This window comes from Heterocephalus glaber, unplaced genomic scaffold (assembly GCF_053883595.1).
Source record: "Heterocephalus glaber isolate CG9 unplaced genomic scaffold, H.glaber_assembly_v1.0 deba00001744, whole genome shotgun sequence".
NCBI lineage: Eukaryota > Metazoa > Chordata > Mammalia > Rodentia > Bathyergidae > Heterocephalus > Heterocephalus glaber.
In genome coordinates this window covers 3,538,001-3,560,242 of record NW_028258450.1, presented here as the reverse complement: position 1 = coordinate 3,560,242, position 22,242 = coordinate 3,538,001, and the positions used below count along the sequence as shown (strand labels likewise).

Below are 22,242 nucleotides of genomic sequence, written 5' to 3'. Positions count from 1 at the left end.
CACCTCTCTAGACATGCTGCTTTCTTCCTTTCAACTTTGGGCACTGCAGCTCTGCAGCCTCCCTGACACTGGATGAACTCACTGCCATGAGCTATAATGTTCACTCCAATCCAGACACATGGGCACAGAAATATGTATGGACAGACAACATATCACATTCATCCTATCTCATCACCCCTGAAAAGATCAACTCTAATAACCATATATGAGAAAGAAAAGGGGAAAAAGCACAAATATCAAGACTTTGAGCTGAAAGACCATAAATATGTTCAATAGCATTTTAAACATAAATCAAATAAAAGTCTCAATGGAATAGTTAAAATACACTAAGCAAAGTAATTTCAAATACAATATCACATAGTTTACAAGGAAAAAAAAAAGAACCACTAAAAATATCTTTAAAAGATTCAACAGAAAATATCAGAGAGGAAGTTCAAGATTGGGAGGTGCTGCTGGATATATAAACAAAGTAGGTGCTGGGTTGCCAGAGCACGTTTCCAAGCAGCAGCCCTGGACCGACTTGGTCTTGTCCATAGTCTGGGTAGACCAAGAGTCTTTTAATGCTACATTGTTTAACCTTCAGCACCTAATGAAATGAAATGATTAATATTACCAGCTATTAAAGAACATTAAAAATAGGAAACATGATTTTGGTATAAAAATAATAAAGTAGAATCAGTAAAACAAAAATATTACAAAAGACTCAGTTTTAAAGATTTACTATTTGGTAAAGTAATGGTGACAAAATATAATAGAGTATCAAAAGGTGTTATAACAATAAATATAGAAGAGAAACCCCGATACCCCCCCCCAAAAAGAATGCATGTAAAAATATAGAAGAGAAAATAAATCACTCTCCAGGAGGCTACTCCAAACTGGTCATGACTGTTTCTGCAAGCTTCTGTGGCTTCCGCTTTCATGCTGAGTACTTAGTTTGAAGGAAACACTGTTGCCCTGCGCCTACTTCTACCTTCCCAAAGGCTCCCACCCTGATCTCACCTCCTCCGTCCTCCAAAATACACTGGCCATTCTACTGACCAAAAAAATGCCCTCTCAAGCACATACATCCCACATTCAGAGGTGAGCTGAGGTTAGCTAGGACTTGAAAATTATTTTGCCACACAGTGTTTCTATGGGTGACTGGCATGTATGCCACTTGCTCAAGTTCACAAAGTAAGTGAAATTTTAATTTATAATAACTTCATCTTTCATGATATGGTATGACATATGGTAGCATTTAGGAAACAGAGTGTCAATGCAATAAATCATTACTAAAAGCATACTGTGTGTGGGATCCTATACTAAATCCTATGGGAGAAAATAAAAATCCTATGGGGGATACAAAAATTGAAAATTTTCTTTTAGGAGAAAATACCTGACTTAGGGAGAGGGAAAGTAAAGAGTTAATCAGCTTGAAAGATGATACAAAATAACAAGGCCAAATGGGACTACAGGGACTGCAAACCACAGTACAGAGACACAGGCATGTGTGTTCAGAGCAGGGAGGTGAGGGTGGCTCACACAGGCCCAGCAGTCAGCGCTGAGGTGCATTTTGCACGGGCTCTTGGCTGACAGATGGCTGACTGTGGCCAGAGGAGGTGTGAAGGCACTGCGTGAAGGAGGAGGGGAAAGTGATGAGGGGCTGAGGAGCGTACCCACATGCAGGTCACCCACAGAAGTGCACAAACAAGCTCAGCCGTGTGTGTGCCAGCCAGCGCTCAGAATGTGTGGAGTTTCCACTCAAAGGTAAGTGTTTTGACTGAAGGAAATGCTCAAACATCAGCTCTGCTTTGACTCACAGAAAGCTTCCTGACACAACTTCCCAAGAAAGTAAAGGAGTGCTGGATGCTGAAAATCTCCCATCTCAGTCACACCAGGCAAATAATTCCTTTGAGTTTACCACTTTCCGCCCTCCCAAAGCAAGCCCACAAAGAATAAAACAGAAATCTGCTTTCTTTTCACCCTAAGCAAATAATTTTACTGAAAAAGATAAAATGATCTGCAGCAGCAATGGAGCAGAGATTAAGATGCAGAGAGAAGGATGAAGTCAAGAACTCATGAATGAGAAAGGCTGGATAACAGACTACGGGACTTCTCAGCAGTAACCCCTCCAGAGCTTGTCTGCCACTGGGCATGAGGCCTGGTGCTGGGATTTCTCCCCAAACCCAACAGCCCAAGCTATAAAAGCAGAAACTCCATTTGACACATCAGCTGGCTCCCAGACACTCCATTATTCTCCCAAGGCCTCGAGGTGAGAGACACTATCACACCTCCACAACCTTTCCCAGTGCCAACAGCACCCCCAAGCCAATCTTGGCAAGGATGCACCAGAATCACAGGAAACCTCAGCTGCACATGGTGAGAGAGGGACTCTTCAAGTCTTGGGTGTTATCTATAAGAATTGGGCTAGGTGCTTAAAAATAATTTTTGGTGGGGAAGATAAGACACATTCAAAGTTTGCAGAGAGGTGGATGGTGATGGATTTTCACAATGACCACATCCCCGTGAATGACACTCACAGATCAAGTCACAGAATGTCCCAGCCTTAATCTACTCTCTTCCCAAGTGACAGCCTCTAAACTGACTTCTAATAGCACAGGTCAGTTTCTTCATGGTATAGAAACAGAATCCAATAGTATATGCATTTCCATATGACCATGCTACTTATACATTGCTTATATTTACACTTCCACTCCAGAGAGCTTTTGGCAGTAGCTTCTGAAATATAAAACACACATAACCTCCATCCATCTATTGCATGCATATTTATTCTACAAATACATTAATGCATCCACATATGCATATATGTATATTGCACACCTATAATGGCAGATCTACTACAGCAATATTTATAATAGCATAAGACTGAAAATAGGAGACAGATTAAATTATGATATGCCAAAAGAAACACTATGCAGCCAATTTTTCTTTTCTTTTTTTTGAGGCAGGGTCTCCCTTTGTAGTTCAAGCTGGCCTTGAACTCACCGAAATCCTCCTGCCTCAGCCTACCAAGTGCTGGGATCACAGGCGTGTGCCACCATAGCTAGCTGAACGTTTACTTTGAAAAACTGGCTGCAGCTGGGTGTGGTGGCACATGCCTGTAATCCCAGCACTTGGTAGGCTGAGGCAGGAGGATTTCGGTGAGTTCAAGGCCAGCTTGAACTACAAAGGGAGACCCTGTCTAAAAAAATAAAAGTTCATCTATACCTATCATTATTGAAAAATGTTCACAATATATTTTTAGGAGGAAAAAAAGCAAATCATAGAAGAGTACATTTGTGTAAAAACAAGAAGCATTAAGGGCTGGGGATTTAGCTCATTGGTTTCACCGCCTGCTGCGCAAGCCCAAGGACCCGAGTTCAATCCTGGGTACCAAAAACAACAACACAAGAAGCACATGCTATATAGGATAAGTATATGCAAAGAAAAGAAATTTCCAGAAATAGCTTTCAAACTATTAAAAGCTGATAACTTTTGCTTTTAGTTCTGAGAATTCTTTAATCTTTTACAAGTGTAATACATATTTATTGTTAAACTTTTTGGTACATTACAGAAATACATGAAGTACTAAAAAGCCCTATTTTTCTTTAATCTCTCTAAAAGGAACTATCTCCTCTTTATGTAGAGTACAGAATAAATACCTGTCAAATTCTCCATCAGGCATGGCCTAAGGAAGTCATGGGACAGGGGGGTCTCAGCTCCAAGCTCACCAAAGGCTTCCGGCTGGAGTGACCACCCCGGTCCTTGCTGGCTCCAGCGGTGCACACTCATGGTCATGGAGGAGACGCAGCTCTCGAAAGCATCTCAGCAGAGTGATAAATATACACAGCAGATGGGTGGTCAAGGCCACAGATCTGACTAGACTAATCACATCACAAGACAGAAACAACTGGGCTAATGGAGGGAAGGTAGCAAAGGGCAGAGGACTAAACCCTCACACCACTCCTCACAAGATCAGGTTACCTTTAAATGGTACAAAGCAGCAGTTTCCCAGTCTGGAAATTCTCTTCTGTAGGGAAAATATAACAGCCATAAAAAAGGGCCACTTTTCAGATTGCTAAATTTATTTAACTTAAAGGACTAGACTTGGTTTAAAAACAGCAGAATAAAAACTTCCTCTAGAGAATCACACAAGAGCAACCAGGAGAATGAGAAAGAGAAACACTGCATCTCTGACAAAACTAGAGACAACTGTGACCCCAAGCCCCAGTATATGAGTAAGAAGAGCCAAATGCTGTAAAGGTCAAAGAAGGGTGTGGGAAAGCAAGAAGAGAATGCCTGTTGTTACAGATGTCGACAAAGCATGCCCTTCCATTTCTCAAAAGTAAATAAATGCTCGATACCAGGAGCCACAGCAGGGTCCATTGTTCCAAGGAGTAGGGGTGGTTCAGGACTGGTGACCGAGACGTCCTCACACCCAGGTTAGTGTGAACAATCATAAACACAGCCAAATGTGCAGGAAGCTTCTATCAACAAGTAGAGTGACAGTGATTGGTCTGAGGATAAGAAGGGGTTCTAGTGCCATTCCTGTGTAAAACATTCAAGGAAAACCCCTGTTAAGCAAGGACCCTCCCCCCAAGGAGTTTTCTACAAATCAATCCAAGATGAAAGAATGACCTACACAAAGACAATCAAAATTTTTTTTTCCCAGTACCAAGGCCTTTGCACTGAGCTGTATCCCCAGCCATTTAATTTTAATTTTGAGACAGGGTCTTCCTAAGTCACTAAATCCAAAATTGGGAGACACTAATAGAGGTCATGGTTAACTGTGCAACTTCTTTCTAGATCTGCAAGAAATAAGACATTGCATTGTGGTAATAATGTGCCCTATGTGGAGGGCAAGGCCTTCTTTCTTTGTTTAATTTTAGTGCTGGGTATGGAACCCAGAACCTCACAAGCTTAAGGAGAGGCTCTGCCACTGACCTGTACTCCTAGTTCACACATTTAATCTCTTTCAAAGCTTTATGACATCATTAAAATGTCAGCCTTACAGGGCCAGGTATTTAGCTCAGTGGTTCCAACACCTGCCTCGAAAGTGCAAGGTCCTGAGTTCAATCCCCAGTACCAAAAAAAAAAAAAAAAAAAAAGTCAGTCTTACAGGCCTGTGGTACAGATCAAAGGGGACAAGCACCTAGCATAACCTTAGTCAAGAAGTGGAAGGCCCAAGTTCTAGGTTCACATCAAGAGACTAACATATCCCAGACAAGAGCAGCTGCAAAGTTTTAGAATTTACAGAGCATCTTCATGTTCTTTCCTTTGATCTTAACACTGCCCTGCAGCGCATGGAGCGTAGCTGAGGCAGACAGGATTCTCCACTGTGCATCAAAGAAATTAAGGAAAGATAGATGAAATAAAAACATAACAAAAAATGGGGAAAGGAAAGACAAATATTAAAAAGAAAAAAGTAAAGCCAAAGCCAAAAAAAGGGGAAAAAAATGAACAAAAATAAAATAAAAAAAACAGAGAGAGAGAGAGCGTGCCCCCCCAAGATTGAGATTCTCAGTCTTTATTTTGTGGTGCTGCTAGGAGTAGAGTGCAGTGCCTCCTGCAGTGTGTACAAAGCTTGTGCTCTGCCTCTGAGCCACACCCAGTCCCTCCCAGTTTTGAATGAAAGAAACCTCCCTACTCCTATACCTGTTTTCCCTTTCCACTGTCTAACTCCTAGGGGCAAGGACCACGTCCTGTTCATTGTCCCTGCTCTCCTGAAGAGGCTTTTTTTTTTCTCTTCTGATACAGGATTTCACTATGTAGTTCAGGCTGGCCACGAATTTGTGGTGATCCTCCTGCCTCAGCCTCTCAAGTGTGGGGATTACAGGCTTGTGACACCATCCCTGGCTCTGAAGAAGCTCATTAAGCTTATTCATTGCACAAATCAAAGAATGCCAGATACAAGCCCTGTGTAATGGTGCACGCTGGAATCTCAGAGCTCAGAGGGCTGAGGCAGGAGGATCACCATAAGTTAGACACCAGCCTGGGTGCACAGTAAGTTTGAGGACAGCCTGAATTACATAGGGAAACCCTGTCTCAAAAAACAAAACAAAACAAAACAAAACAAAGAATGCCAAATCCAGAGCTTGGTTTTTTTTTTTTGATACCGGGGATGAAACTCAGGACCTTGTGCTTGCGAGGCAGGCAGCAGAACCACTGAGCTAAATCCCTGGCCTCTAAAGCTCGGTATTTTTGATGCCTGCACCAATCACCTTGCCACCATTTTATTAATGGACACTATGCTCAACCTTACAGATTTGAAATCATTGAGAAACCCTACTTGGAGGAAGAAGTCACCTTTAACAGTTTAAAGCATCTATTTATCTATCTGTCCATATATATATAGATAGATAGATAGATAGATAGATAGATAGATGATAGGTGATTTAAATTTAAAATTAAAAAAAATTTTTTTTGAGATAGGGTCTTACCATGTAGCCCAGGTTGGCCTTGAACTCATAGTGATCCTCCTGCCTCAGCTTCTGAAATGCTGGGATTACAGGCCTGAGGCACAATCCTTGGCTAGACTCATCTACTCCTGAGGCTGACGATCCTTGAGCCCATGAGTGTGAGACCAGCATGGGCAGCAAAGAGACACCTTCAGCTCAAAAAATAAAAATAAACTGGGCCTGATGGTACCGCCTGTAATCCCAGCACTTGGGAAACTGAAGCAGGAGGATCACTGAGTTCCAAGCCAGCCTGGGCTATACAGTGAGTTCAAGGTCAGCTGGACCACGGTGTGAGACCCTGTCAAGAAAGAAAGGGAGAGGGCTGGGGATTTAGCTCAGTGGTTCCAGCACCGGCCTTGAAAGCGCAAGGTCCTGAGTTCGATCCCTGCTACAAAATAAAAACCCACAAAAAGAGAGAGAAAGAAACCCACCCCCAGAAACCTAGGCTGGCACATGCATACGTGAAAACACTGTCACTTCTATCATCATCCCTATTCAGTAGGGAAGTGGCTAAGTGGTGGTGCTAGGTCTGGCATGGACCGATCACCTCTAGCTGGTAGCTCCTAGGGGTTCTGTGGCATCACTGGTTGTATCTGCAGGGCAGCATTAAGGCTCATTTTTATCTTTTTACCTTTTCCTTTGTATCTTTTAAGAGGAAAAGCATAACAATACAGTTATTTCCATTTTCTAAAAAAGAAACGTTTTTTCCTTAATGGTCTAGGGGTTCCCTGGTAATCTTGCTTACATTATTTAAATGCTGAGTAAGTCCTTCCCTTCAACAATCACTCTGAAGATAAAGCTTCCTTGTCCAAAATACAGGAAATATGAAATAGTGCTGCTTAAGATTAGGAAGATATTGTCGGCTTAATATAATTGCTGCCAAGAAGGCTGTTGAAAGCTAGCTGTGTGTGGCCAAGAGACAACTCCTCTGAGGTGCAATCCCTCATGGGGAGGAGGAAATAAAACAATGCTTATAAAGAGCTTAGGCCTGTGCCTCCTAAGCGTTCATTATCTGCATCATTCTTACTATTAAAATAGCTACTACCACATTCTTGCTTTCTGATGATGCACAACTCTCCCTATTTTAATGTTTTCCTAGCTAGGCTGACTTAACATTAATACCTATGCTTACCTCCTATGACGCTCTCCCTAGCCAGTAAGAAAAAGAGCCATGAACGGTGGCAGCACACAATTAAAAATTATTGTATTGTGTTCAATTCAGGCTAGGAATTTCTACGTTTCTCTTCTTCAACTAGTCTTAGTGATATCAACAACACCAACAACTAGTACACAACCTATTTTTCATGTCAGGTCTGCCAGAACCATGCTGAAGGGTCCCCAAGGCTCAGAAAATTGGGAATTCACCCAGAATCAGGGTCCCTCACTCCCTCAGGGTTAGAGAGGGCCCAGCCCAGGGGCCTCATTACAGATTAAGCGTCTATAAAAAAACGCTCTCTGGTTGTCACAGCCCAAATGCTGGCTCCCAACAACCACAACAGAAGAAAAGAGTCTGTGTGGCTTTTGAAACATACAAAATAGATCACCAAACAGAAACACCAATTGTAGTTCTTGTTATCAGGAGCTTTGGACTACATACTAGAAAGGCCTTATTTCAACCAAACTGCAGCTGAAGTGAAAAGATAAATTGTGTGAGGCTTTTGTTTTAAACTGTTGGGAGGCCACCAAATTTAAATAGCCAAAAGATTCCAGCCAAGACTGAAGAACTCAAACTGGGGTGAAATCATAAGGCCTTGTGCCATCTGTTTGAAAAGGTAAGAGTCAATTGTCTGATATCTGTCATCTTACATTTCAAACCAGTAAAACACCTGAGAGCCAGGCACTGCACAAAAGAGTATACTTATCTTTTCCGACCCAGGTTCTCAAGTGGTATTCTCCTACGTCTTCATCCACCTGTCTAGTCCTTCTCACTCTGTTCCCTCAATTCCCATTCCTACTGACCCAGTTCTCTGTTCTGGCCCCCACCTGAGGTCTCTGAAGAGCTGGGCCCACAGGGATGAATGAGTGAGAGGATCTCAGGTGTTCTGACGCCTGCAGTAATCAGTCACCTCGCTATCTTAGCTGTTACAACAACACCATGAACCAGGCGGCCTGAAGAACATATATTCATGTTCTCACAGTTTGGAAGCCTCAAGTCCAAGATCAATGTGCTCTTGAAACCAATTTAGTTTCTAGTGAGGACCCTCTTCCTGGCATGTAGACAGCCACCTTCATACTGTGTTGTGTCCTCACATGGTGGAGAGAGGACAGTGAGAGTGGGTGAGTCTTTCATGTCTTTTCTTGTGAAGGAAGACAGAGAAACAGATAAATCTACTGTAAAGGGAAAAGGCTACCCTTGAGGCTGGCTAGAATGAAGGCTTCAGAAAGACTGGGGATCAGTTAGGTGGGCAGGAACACAACATGTCCGTCTGTCAGAAGTGATGACAATGACATGGAGGCATGGCACTGCTCGAAAAGAAAACAAGGTAGCCTGTGTGAAGAGAGCTAAGCTGGGACAGGCCACTAGGACCAGGATGAGACCCTCCTGTCACCCATCCTGTGCTCTCTCAGTGTAGGCTCCAGCCACCTTCATGCTGAGCTCCACAACTTGATCCTTTCGAATCTGGGTGGACCAAGGCCAGCAGGACAGGACCTCTGCCCCTCCTATCTCATGGAGGGAAAAACAGAGGGAGGAAGACTTGCAAAGACATCTAGAGCAGTCGAGTCCTCCAGGGCCAGCCCTGCCCTCCACACAGTGGTGGGGTTACTGTATCAGATCAAGGCCAAATCCAGTTCCTCTGCTCAGGGCCCTGCAATGGCCCTACCTCAGAGCGCAAGCCAGGCCTTTGCTAGGAATGTTCCAGCCTCAGGCTTGTGCACTTGGATCTCAAGGTTCTCCCCTAGGCAACAGCAAGCTCCCATCTCACCTCCTTCAGGGCCTCCTCAGAGGCACTTCCTTTTCCTCTTTATCTGAACATGAACACTTTCCTGGAGTGATGCTTTAGTTTTCTGTCCTGAGCACTATTCACTGAAATTCTTTGTACAATCTGACTTATTATTGTGCATCTCCTCCACTAGACTGTCTTGTGTTGCACAGGGGTAAGGATGTTTGTCTGTTTTGTCCAACAGTGGATGGCCAGCAGCTTGAACATGCATGGCTCACAATGAGGTGCTCCACTCAAACTTGCTCATAACTGAATAAAGCAACATCTTAGCTGCTTGAGGTCTGTTAAATGCAAAGAATTACTGAGAGAGGCAGGTCAAACGCAGTGCAGAGTGACAGACCAGATTCCCAACTCTGTATCACAGGCCTAGTAAGCAGGGACAAGATCCAAAAGCATGAGACAAGGATCCCTGACTGAAAGGAGCAAGGATCTCAGAGAGGACTCAACACCAACCCATGAAATAATCAGAGCACAAGCAAGAAGTTAAAACTCCCAATGAAGTTACAATAGCTCCCATCCTCTGAAATTACCATGGACCATGCCAAGATCTCATTCAAGCCTCATAGTCCTAAAAGGTGGGTTTTATCCTCAGCTGCACCTTGCAGAGGAAGAACAAAGGTGCAGACACAGGAAGTAATTTGGCCAAGGAACACAACAGAAACTGGAATCTGACGCCAACTGTACCAATTCCAAAGTCCATGCTCTGTCCGGCCCTGCTACAGCCCCTAGCAAGTAAAAAGAAGAGCAAGGCACCTTCTTGGGTGCCTTGAGGGAGCAGCCTGCCCTAGACCTTGAAGACCAGCAGCCTCTGTACAGGGGGCCCACACAGAGTCCCAGCTAGACTTGGAAGAGGCACCAGGGACATCGATAATAGCTGTAAGAGCAACAGCTAACTGACTGCTTATAACCTGCCAGCTACTGTTAAAAGGTCTGTAATGTACTGAATCATCTCAATGATTCAAACCACTATCATCAGGCCCATTTTATAGTCAAGGATTTCATTTGAAAGCAAAGAGGTTCAACATTCCCTCCTAGCTGGGCGTGGTGTTGTGTGCCTATAAGTGCAACACTTGGGAGGCTGAGGCAGGAGAATCACCATGAGTATCATCATGAGTCTGACACCAGCTGGGCTACATAGTGAGTTCAAGACTAGCTTGGACTACATAGCAAGACCCTATCTCTAAAAACAAACAAACAAACAATTGCTCCTAAGCAGCACAGCCAAGATTTAGAGCTAGACATTTGGGTTTAGTTCATCCTATAGACTATTTAGTAGCAGGGAAGAAAAAGCCACCCAACATGCATACAGAATACATGCATGGGGCACATGGCAGAAGTCCTCTCAGCTTCTCTGTGGCATGTTCACAGTTACTAATAATAGATGCATTCTGCACTCCTCAGCTCCCACCATTCTTAGTTTGCCCTGGATGTATCTGTTGCTGGGTTGTCTCCCAAAGGCCCCTGATCTAATGGTAAAGCAGTGGTGAAATTCATATCTGCCTCAAAGAAAGCTCTCTGTGCATTTACCCAGGCAAATGAGCTGCATCAGAAGCAAAATTGCATTTTGAGTATTCTGTCAGAGGCAGTTTTTATAGTGGGCTTCCATCTGGAGCCAAGGAACCAGAGGTCACCTCTGACCTACAGACCATGCAGGCAAACTGATGGACGTCGACAGCCCTCAAGCCATAGCTGCAGGCTCAATGCCCACTGAAGAGCTGCTGGGGGAAAGAGCTGGCTTCCAGACTTCTTCCTTCTGACAAACTGCCCGCAGGGCCAACCTTTTATTTTGGAGTCTTAGTTAAGACTGATGTCTCCTTGTGCAGTATCAGTAAGAACATCAACTTATCTGTGCCACAAATGGTCAAAATTTCATTAGACAGCAATAGTCTGGCTAGTAAAACCCCAGGCTGATGAAGATGCGTGGGACCATAGCTTCAACTCAAAACCACAGAGCGGAAGACGAGCCAGGACGCATGGCACACAGATCCAGCCAGGCACCCTCTGTAGGTGGACGACCTGCCATTACAGGTATGTGGGGACTCCGGGGCAGCTGTCCTCATCCTCCCAGCATGGCCCCCTCAGCCCTAAAAGAAACCACAGAGCAAAGCTAGAAGCACAGAGATCCTCTAACTGCTTCAGCTATCCATCTGCTGTCCCTTCTGGGACTGATATGCATCCCAAGATATCTTTTAAATCACCATGTGCAACATGCTAAAATGAATTATTCAAGACTGCTTCCTTCTAGGTAGATACTGACATTAATGTAGATGTGTGCCAAAACTCACACATAAGGGTGTTCACAGTAGCACTATTATAACTGCCCCAAACTGGAAAGTACCCAAATGCCCAGGAAGAACAGAAGAAATAAGTAAGTTCTGGAATAGTCACACAATCTAATTGTACAGAGCAATGAGAACTTCCAATTACACAACCAAAGATAAATTTATGGATCCAATTGTGGATGAATCTTACAGGGACAATGCTGAATGAAAGAGACAGACAAAAACATGTGTGTTTGCTATGATTCCACTTTTAAAGGATAAAGGGAAGCACAATTATCTTGTTTGCCAGGCATCAAGATACTGCTTACCCTGTCAAGGGAAGAAACTGCTGGGGCTCTGGGGGGCAAGTCATCTGCCCCTTAGCTGGGTCCTGATGGCACTGGTGTGTTCAGATTACAGACATCCACTTACGATGGGCTCACTTTCCTTAATACATGTCATGCTTCAGTGAGAAGTCCTTTAAAAACTACCTCGGACGTGGTCCGCCCAACCCGTTGTTCTGGTGAAATGCCCTTTTGGATGCCTACCACCACAGCATGTCAGTGACAGGAGCCATCAAAGTAACTATTAACATCATTTGAGTGGTTGTATGTGCCCGGCACTATGCTAAGAATACTGCAAAGTGATTTCATTTAATTCTCAAAAGCTCCCTTTGAGAGACTTCTCTCTTCCCTTCTTCCCTCCCTTTCTTTTTTCTGGTTTCTTGAGACAGGGTCTTGCTATGCAGTTTAAGCTGGCCTTGAACACACTATGTTGCCCAGGGTGGCCTTGAACTTGTGGTGATCCTCCTGCCTCAGTTCCCTGAGTGCTGGGATTACAGGTGTATGCCATCACCCCACCCACCTTCCTTTCTTGTGGCAGTACTGAACTGAAGGCCTCTTCACTGAGCTACATCTTCAATCCTTTCTGATTTTTGTTTGAGACAAGGTTTTGGTAAATTGCCCAGGCTGGGTCCAAACTTGTGATCTTCTTGCCTCATCCTCTGAGAGCACTGGGATTATGGGAATGAGACACCATACTCAATGTGAAAGAGTTGTTTCTTACCAGTGGGTGGCTAGCTAACTGTGTATGAACAAGTCATTAGGCCGGGGAAAAGGATTCATGTTATAAACACGATCATCACATTAGGCCTCCAAATTTTTCTCTTCTTAACACTTTTTTGTTGAGGTAAGGCCAGGTGTCTTGTAAAATGTATCACATTCCAGATTTGACTTATTATTATCTCATAAGATTCAGATTAAATATCTGGCAAGGAAGCACATAATGTTAGAACAGTAACTCCCAGATCTCTCCATTATAAAGGTTCAGCTCACTTTGGAATTATTAAGTAATTAATGTGTTGGGTGAAATTTTCAGACCATATAAATACCAAGTTCTGTGAAAGCCATTTCTCAATTTTTTAGTTTTAAAAAATCAATTTTATTCAGGAATAATTTATACATAATAAACTTGCTGCCCAGCCTCCAGGCCACCACATATTATGCTGGATTTTTCAGAGCTTTATAGAAATGAAGCCACTCCTGTAATTTTTGTGCCTGGCTCTGGTCACTCGTGGCAGAATGACCAAGGCCTAGCCATGTGGCTCTGGGGCAGTATTCACCCTGCTGGAGCCCTGAGCAGCTCCACTGGATGGATGTTCCATAGTTAGTTTATTCTGATGGACATTTGAGTGGTTTCCAGCTTGGGGCTCAAGAACAAAGCCGCTAGAAACAGTTGAGTATAAGTCTTGTGTGAACATATGTTTTCATTTCTCTTGGGCAAATACCTAGAAGTTGATGGTAAGTGCATGCCTAACTTTTTAATAAACTGCCAAAGAGCTTTCCAAGGTGATCCCACCCTTTTACACCATCCTCCAGTGTCTATGAGGGGGCTAATTGCTCCATCTCCTCACCAACATGTGGTCCTGTCAGTCACTTTATTCCCAAATGATTTTAAAATCCAATAATGTTTTCTGCTTGATTAATTATACATTGGTGTGATTATGTCTGTCTCTCCCATCCCTAGCCATAATGAGGGCAAACTGAGTTCAACACAGTGCCTAGGATACAGTAAATGCTTCATTAATAGAAACATTCAATAAATACTGGTTGAATGAATGAAATCTGCTACTGCCCTGCACACAAAAAGATGATAAGCAATTATTTTTAGAGCTACAAATAAATTATAAGAAAGTTTCTATCTACAATCACAGGGTCCTGTGTCATGGATTTCCCCACTCAACCAGGGAGAAAGATCCAGCTCGATCTGATTATGCTGACCTTGAGGAGCAGTGGCCCTGGAAAGCCAGTCAAAAAGGTACAGACTGCCGCATGCATGGGTACAGATACCCCAAGGCTAGTAAAGGCTTTTGAAAATAAACATGATTCAGCTCCAATACTGTGCCCAAGTAGGTGCTACCCTGAGAGGCAGGATTATGTAGGATTCCTCCCAGGAGATTAGAGGATGGGAACATAAATTCCTGCCACCTCTTCTCCAGTGAGGCTAACCCTGCACTTTGTGGGCACTGAGGTCCTTCCCAAAGTGACAAAAGATTGAGATTTTCCCTTACCCCCTCCCTAGGGCCAGTGTCCCACCATATCTGGGTTCTTACAGCAACAGAACAATCCTTTGTGCAAAAAGATCACATATGCCAATTGCCTAGAACAATGCTAGATTACAGGAATACTCCATAAATGTGTAAGGAATAGAAAGCAGGGTGAGGGGCCATGATGGCAAACTAGCCTTAGTATTATTTTCAACTGCCAGGCTTTCTTGACTTTAGGGAGCTTTTCATTCCATGGGGACCAACTGAAATTAAGATGCACTAATAAAACCACGGCCTACTAGTTATTTCTACTGAATGGCCTGAATGCATTATAATTTAAGATGTTCAGTAGGTGCTTTCTGCCCAGTGAAACTGCTTCTCCCTGGAACAATTTCCCGTTTCAGCCCCGGCCAGTACTTGCTGGAGGGTTTGGGGGTTGGTTACCTCTCAGACAGCAAACCCGTTAAGAAAGGACTGCCTGGATGGCATATCACTTTTGTCACCACTGACCTCTCCTTCCGCTGCCAAAAGAAAAAGGTGAAATCACTGAAAGAGGGGGCAAGGAGATTTGGTCTTACTTAATTCAAAGAAATCATGCCTAGAAAAAGCTATCTTTAGTTAATCAGCCTCCAGGTGAGGCTGAGGAGAGGCTGGGGCTCAGAGAATAAGGCAAGAGAGCCATGGCAAGCAGGGCACCAGGCACTGGGCCTCCAGGGGCCCAGGCCTGTGCAGTGGAGAAAGCAGGCACATGGGGCAGCTCACTTGAGGTGATCCTGTGCTGCAGGACATGGGTACTTCCTGAGCTGTAGGAAGCCTTGGCCATTTGGCCCAGAGACTAGCAGCTGTAGAGACAGCAAATGCCATTCCAAGCAAATATTTTCAGCGAGCAGGCTGCAAGAGTAACCCCAGTCCAGTAAGATAAATGGCACAGAATCAAATGTGCCTACTTCCTGTCATGCACCAGGAAGCTCAAAGTAGCCTGGCCAGGGCCCTCTGTCACCGAGGAGCCATACCACTCTAGAAAGGATCAATGACTCTATAGCCTACAATTTTCCACATAGTTGAAAGTTGGAAAAAGCATCCACTGAGGCAGGAATATAAAGTCCTTCTGACTCCAGGCTTTGCCACTCTGCTACCACCCTCTTGGAGGTCCTGGAGCAGATGTGGTGCTGACTGTCACCAAACTTCTGGAGGCCCTCCTCCAGCCCTGCCGGGTAACCGGACCCCTGGCAGTGAGAATCTAATACCTTAGTAGGACAGCAGGCATAGAGGCTGTCCCCGGCCTGCTGTGCCTGAAAGCATCCGAGGATCAATGTGAAAGCTGTTCCACTTACACTGCCTGAACACATTCAGATTTTTTTTGGTACTGGGGATCGAACTCTGGTCCTTTCGCTTGCGAGGCAGGCGGCGGAACCACTGAGCTAAATCCCTGGCCAACACATTCAGATTTTAGGAAATGTGAAACAGAAGTAAATGGAGTGGTCACAAAATTCAGGAAATAAAGATGGGCACAAACTGGAACCCATCTGTATCCACAATGTCATAAGCTAACTTATGAAAGAAAAATATGGGGAGGAGTCTCAATTAGAGCCTTGTTAAAATATCAGGAGCAGCAAATTTTGAGGTGAGAAAGCTATGATCCTTTTTCTTGTGAGGGAGCTGGAAACTTACTCACAAACTGTGGAGAGGAAACATGACAGTCACAGGAATCTGTAGTGTGCTCCTTTAGCAAACAAGGCTTCTCTTCTCCCCACACTCCCAGAACCGCCTTCTGATGCCAACTCTTGCTGCTCTTTTCTCTACCAAAAACTATAGTGCAGGACTAGGGGTGAAGATCAGTGGTAGAGCATGTGCTTAGCATGAGCAGGGCTCTGGGTCTGATCCCCAATAAACACACCTCCACCTCCATCGCCACCACCTCCTCTACCACCAACATCACCAACACCACCAACAAACTATAAGACAGGTGGCCTGGAAATGGAATTAAGATGATGCTGGACATAAAGCAAACAACAAGCTGAGGAATAGTACAGATATGATCTCATGGTTTCAAACATTTTGGGGAGCCAACACTAGCAGAAAGCATAATCCAACTCTGAATGGAAATTACTTCTAGAGACTGGAGTTCTAAGCAATACTTTCTGTTATACATACCTGTGATCAATTTGTTTTACAGTGAGCAATTCTTATTACTCTCTCTTTTTTTTGAGATAGGGTCTTGCTCTGTAGTCCAGGCTGACCTTGAACTCACTATGTAGCCCAGGCTCCCCTCCAACTCCCAGGGATCCTCCTGCCTCAGCTTCCTAAATGCTGGGATTACAGGCGTACACCACTATATCTGGCTTTCGAGTACATTACTCTTACAATTAGGAAAAATATTTATAAAATGATGAGATGGTTCAGGTTATCCTGATTTGTAAATGGCTGAGCTAGTCTCCTCCTCACTGCAAGGCTGTGGTGTCCTCTCTGTTCATTACCCTCTTGCTGACTGTGTTCCTGGCTGTGCCGAGAGGTAGGTGGGCAGCACTGGAGGCCCTGGGGCACATATGTTCTTCCCACTACCACCTCTGTGTGTGTGTGCGCGCGCGCGTGCGTGCATCCGAAATTCTGCTTTCACATGGGATGATGCAATGTGTTCATTGGTGAGACGAGTAGCCAAGTGCCAAAGTACAGGAGACACAAAAAAACAGGGACACATGGACTTCTGCCTTGGGCCAGGCCTGTCAAACAAAGTTCACTGGAGTAACATCTCCAGTTGGCTCAGAGGGCACCCATGTGAAACTAGAAATGAGGCAACACAGGGCAATTTCTACCAGGCATGACAGAGGGTGAGATGGGATGGGAAGCCAGGTGGCAGCACCCATTTTCCCTAAGACCAGTTCAGTCAGTCTGAGCTGGAGACACCACAGCCCTGAACTCAAGTCATTCAACACAGTCTACAGATAGGGGCAGCAGTCCCATGTCCACTGCATCACTCTGAGAGGACCACAGGTGGTGCTGAAAGGGGGCTGAGGATGATGGAGAAGTCCAAATAGCACATGACTAAAGGGGACATTCTACAAGGCAACATTCTAGATGATTCAGAAAACTCATCAGTTAAAAAAGGCAGAGGACTGTTCTAGACTGAATGGGACTGCAGAGGCAACAGCCAAATGCAGCGTGCACATTGATTAGATCCTAGAATAAAAACCACACCACACAGATTTAAGTCAGCTGAGGAAATTTAAATATGGACTATATGGGAAATGAACTATGGCATTAAGGCTAATATTCTTTTTGATTTTTATTTAGTACTGTGAGGACCAACCCAGGGCCTCCACCATGCTAGGCTAGTGCTCTATCACTGAGCTACACCCTGGCCCCTGGCTAACATTCTTAAAAGTGGTAATGTTAGTGCAGTTCTGGAAGAGAAGGCCTTTAACCTTAGGGATATGTGCTGAGGTTTTTAGGAACGATGAGAATGGTGCCTAATTTGCTTTAAATGGCTTAACAACAATAAAAAAAAAATTGGGGACAGTAAAGGGCAAAAGTGGAGGGATGTTAACCACGGAGTGCCAAGTGACCACTGTACAACTCTCAGCTTTTTCAGTAGGTTTTACCCTTCTCAAACTGGAAAGCTGATAGGAGTTTACACTTACCGGGAATGTCAGAAGGGCAAGCAAAGGGAAGGAAACCAAAAGCACTGCTGGTGAAACTAACAGCAACGAGCAGCAGTGGACACTTCTGTGGGACAGGTACCACGCGTGTGGCCCTCACCGCCCCTCCATGAGGCAAAGCCTGCATCACCCTTGTTCTACAGATGAGCACGTGGCAGAGCAAGGACAGCAACCCAGGCTCAAGTGCAGATCAGGAGCTGCACCACTCCTAGCTATTCTGCTTAAATTGTAAGCACATCAGAAGAAAATGCTGCCTGGTCAGCAGCAAAGGAACAGTTAGGTCATCTGTGCTGCAGCCACTCATGCAACATCACACAGAAGTGCACACTGCAGTCATGGCTCCCACACGCCCGTGTTTCAAAACAAGTTGGACAAGATAAATGTATGTAATTTTGGTTTGTCAGTTAAAGTAAGTCATTTTTTAAAGAAACAAGTAATGTTTTCAGAGTATCTAACGACAGAGGAACAAGCTCACAGGACAATGTCTGGTTAAAAACACAGGCGTGGGCCAGAGATTTAGCTCAGTGGTTCTGCTGCCTGCCTCAAAAACGCAAGGTCCCAGGGCCAGGGATTTAGCTCAATGGTTCCGCTGCCTGCCTCACAAGCGCAAGGACCTGAGTTCGATCCCTGGTACCAAAAAAAAAGAAAAACGCAAGGTCCCAGGTTCGATCCCCGGTACCCAAACAAACAAACAAACAAACAAAAACACAGGCATATTAATCCTGGTATAAGGGTAGGATAACTGTAAGGTGGTTTTATAAGAGAATGTTTTCGGGAAACACACATTAAAGTATTTAGGTGGAAAGGGGCATCATATTTGCAATTTTCAAAATCTTTATGGAGATTTTAAAAAGGTACATATATAGAGAAAGAATGACAAAGCAAATGTAAAACATTAAAATTTAGGGTAGCAGAGGGCTGGGGATTTAGCTCAGTGGTTTTGCTGCCTGCTGCGCAAGCTCAAGGACCCGAGTTCGATCCCCGGTACCAAAGAAGAAAGGAAGAAAGAAAAGAAAAGAAAGAAAAATTTAGGGTAGCAGGAATTTTTTTTTTTTTTTTGGTACCAGGGATCAAACTTAGGACTTTGTGCTTGCGAGTTAGGCGGCGGAACCACTGAGCTAAATCCCCAGCCCAGGAATTTTTATAACTTATGCCTTATAACATTTATCCATTTGTATAACTTTCCTATAAATTTAAAATAATTTTAAAGCAAAAAGTTAAGGAAAAAGTCTCTCTATCTCCCCCCATGAAAATCCCAAACTCTCTGAAGTGTAGGTTAACAAGGAGAGGCTTTGACCACTTAAACTTGCTTCCTGTAGATTTTCTCCTTGTCTGAGAGATGCCAGGAAGAAAATGTTGATATGATAGCACTGTGAAAAGATGAACACTGAGAGAAGATTTTAGGAACAGAATGGACTAAGCTAGGCTAGAGTTCTGCTATGATTATTCAACCATGAGGTGCAACTGAGGAAACCTGGGAAATAACTATGGAGTCTTTGGTGTACTTCAACTTGAAAGCTATCTTCCCTGATTTGGCACATCTTTTTTTTTTTGCACATCTTAAGTAAATATTAACACTGTCACTCAGCTTCACAGGATGTTGCTGAACAACTGGCTGAGCCTGACAGCCTGTCCACACCACACAGTAGTTAGGATTATTACAGATAACACTGGCATTAGAAAGAACGTGAAGGAGGTTGTAATTACTATCTAAGTTTGAAATCAGCGTAAGTGTGTATTTTTGAGCTCAGCTATTAATGCTACACTACCTTCTCCTCAAAGATCATCAGCTTTGAAAGCAGCCAGAAGAAAATCAATGGAAACGATGTGAAACTGGAAGGCCAAAGAGACACTCACACATGGGAACTCTGATTGAAACAAATGGTTCCAATGCAAGTAAAATCTTGTCATTTTTAAGAATCCCACAGAAAAATTTTAAGGTAGACTGCCTTTGTGCTAACCCCAAGTTGTCAGTGTGGCTGAAATTCAGAATTATGACCACATGATAGCCAAGCATCCTAACTGCTTTCTTACCTCAGAAAATATCCTACTAATATACAAGTCTCAGGCACCTGTTCAAAAGTGCCAGGGGCTGCAACAGTTACGCTACTCGTTCATTTTGTTAATTCAAAATGTGTTATGCATCCAGTATATCCAGACAATAGGATAAATAAAATCCTTTCCCTGCCCTCAAAGAGCTTACACAGACAGACACCCAGGCAACTGACAAACGGAGCTGCGTGCTGTGACTGAGTGCTGAAGCCAGCTCAGAGAAGGCATCCAACCTGCCACGACTGCAGTCCCGAGGACAGAACACTCCTGCTCCTGCACACTAAGAAGTGTAATAAATGCCACACAACACCCTCACAACTGCACAGAGGACCCACAAATCTAACATCTGTCAGGTTATCTCACACTAAACCACAGCTTCCATAAATGCCAGAAAGCTTAGCCCTCCTGAAAATGTTCCGCAGACAGCAAAAGCCATGACCTGCTGTGCAGTAACACACTTACCTGTGGCTTCAATGTACTCAATACATCTTTCAATAAAGATGGGGATTGGCTTCTCCGGAGTCACAACAGTTGTTAAGGGCACCCCAAAATAATTACTCTCCCAGGTTGCCTTTGTGATGGATGGCCGGGGTTTGGGCTTTGGTTTCTGTCCAGAAAAGAGAAAAGGAAAAACAAAAACAAAGTGAGTATCAACATATTATTGGCAAGGCTTCCAGAGACGAACTCACAGCAGAGTGGCAAGTGTTAGAAAGATTTCAAGCAAGGTAAGAGACCCACTTGCTCATCTCACTAATTTTGCATTTTCTGGCCTCCAAATATCACAAAAGATGCCAGATTCACAGAGACGTACCTTGAGTGTGAGATTGCATTATTCAAACAAAGATGTTTATAAAAAGCAGGCCAAGCTTATTTAATAAAGTAACAATAAGATGACTATCCACATCCTTTATCAGAGATGCAATGGAGTAAACAGGAAATTTTCCAAACACTCTACATGGATAACAGATGTTAAATACTTGATGGCTAAAATCTTTAGAAGATAAAAGATGATTCTAATATTTCCTCTTTCTAGAAAAGACATATATAGTGTGCACTCTACTTAGGCTGACAGCACCAGAAGAGAATTTGCTTTGATACACTAGCCTGAGATTAATTCCCAGTGGCTTCCACATTAGGAAAGAGTAAAGCCGATTAATCCAACAAAACAACATAATTCTTTGTCTATTCTTTCCTCAAAGTCACCTTTTTCATGAAGTAGTGGCATCTGCAAATATTTGAGAACTCATTTCCTCTTAAATTTCACAACATTCCATTTTACCAAAGAGAAAAAATCTCGTATGTCTAAATCACACTAACTACCAAGTGGCAGTGCTTGGGCTCGAACCCAGGAAGGACTGTCTCCAAAGCTCATGCTCATTAACACTATTAATATTGAGATACTCTACTCCAAAATTATTCATTTTGAAGTTCATGTGGGGGAAAAAAATCTGGCTCTACTTAAATGCTCAATTACCATAAAGTCAAAGAAATACACTTGAAATTTTGACCTTTTGTTAAAATATCCACTAAAAAGAGGAGGGTGACCAAACAGGATCAAGGTAAAGAGACCCAGGTGTGTCTCAGCAATATGGTTTCCTTTCCAAGGTGATGACACCAACATGGAAGGACAGATTTACTTAAAAAATGTGCATAGGCTATAAACCTAGTTAGAGATCTTTACAGAAAATCCACTGGAGACAACTGCCAGGTCAAGTGCCATTATCAACCTTCCCCTTTCCTTCTCCTGACCATCCTCCTTCCTTTTAGAACCTTTTTATATGAGAACAGTCACTTCCTGTTTAGTCTGAGATTCTTTGAAGACTTCCTGTGCAAACAAGCGGCACAAAAAGAGAACAGTGGACAATAAAATGCACACTGAAGAAAGAGTAAGTCCACTTCTGGGCTGGTGGTTGGTCATACTTCCAATGACAACCCTAAGGCAAAGATGACCCAATCTTCACACTGCCTGTACCACTGTGACATGCCTGCTCCCTGTCAGTCCCCTAATATAGCACCAGAGGCAAACAGGCTTTGATTTCAGACTCAACTAAAGTAAGGCAAAGCAAATGAGTTTATGATTCTTTATAGGAAACAAACTATAAGAATTTATGCTTTGAAATTTGATAATCCTGGTGGGAAAGAGTTCTGTGACCTGGGCCAGGTAGTATATCATTTCCACCTCCATGACAGTGCCCAGGGCACAAGGTGGTCACAAGTTAAAGGATATGATGCAGGGAAGTGGCTCAGGATCTTTTACATGGTGGTCATCCAATAAATGAGAGATGTTGGAAAGGAAAGGGAGGGGCTCAATGCTTCTGCTGCATATACTAGGCAAGCACTCTACCACTA

At 43.6% G+C, this 22,242-nt stretch overlaps 1 protein-coding gene across 2 annotated transcripts in view; it reads right to left on the bottom strand.

Annotated features, from left to right (window-relative positions):
* Positions 1-22,242, bottom strand: part of Arhgap35 (Rho GTPase activating protein 35) — a 115,869-nt gene that overhangs the window by 31,485 nt on the left and 62,142 nt on the right. For both annotated transcript variants that reach the window (XM_004867085.4, XM_087200541.1), the window contains exon 3: positions 20,356-20,500. In XM_004867085.4, coding sequence (XP_004867142.2) covers positions 20,356-20,500 — 145 coding nt within the window. The remainder of the gene's footprint in view (positions 1-20,355; positions 20,501-22,242) is intronic.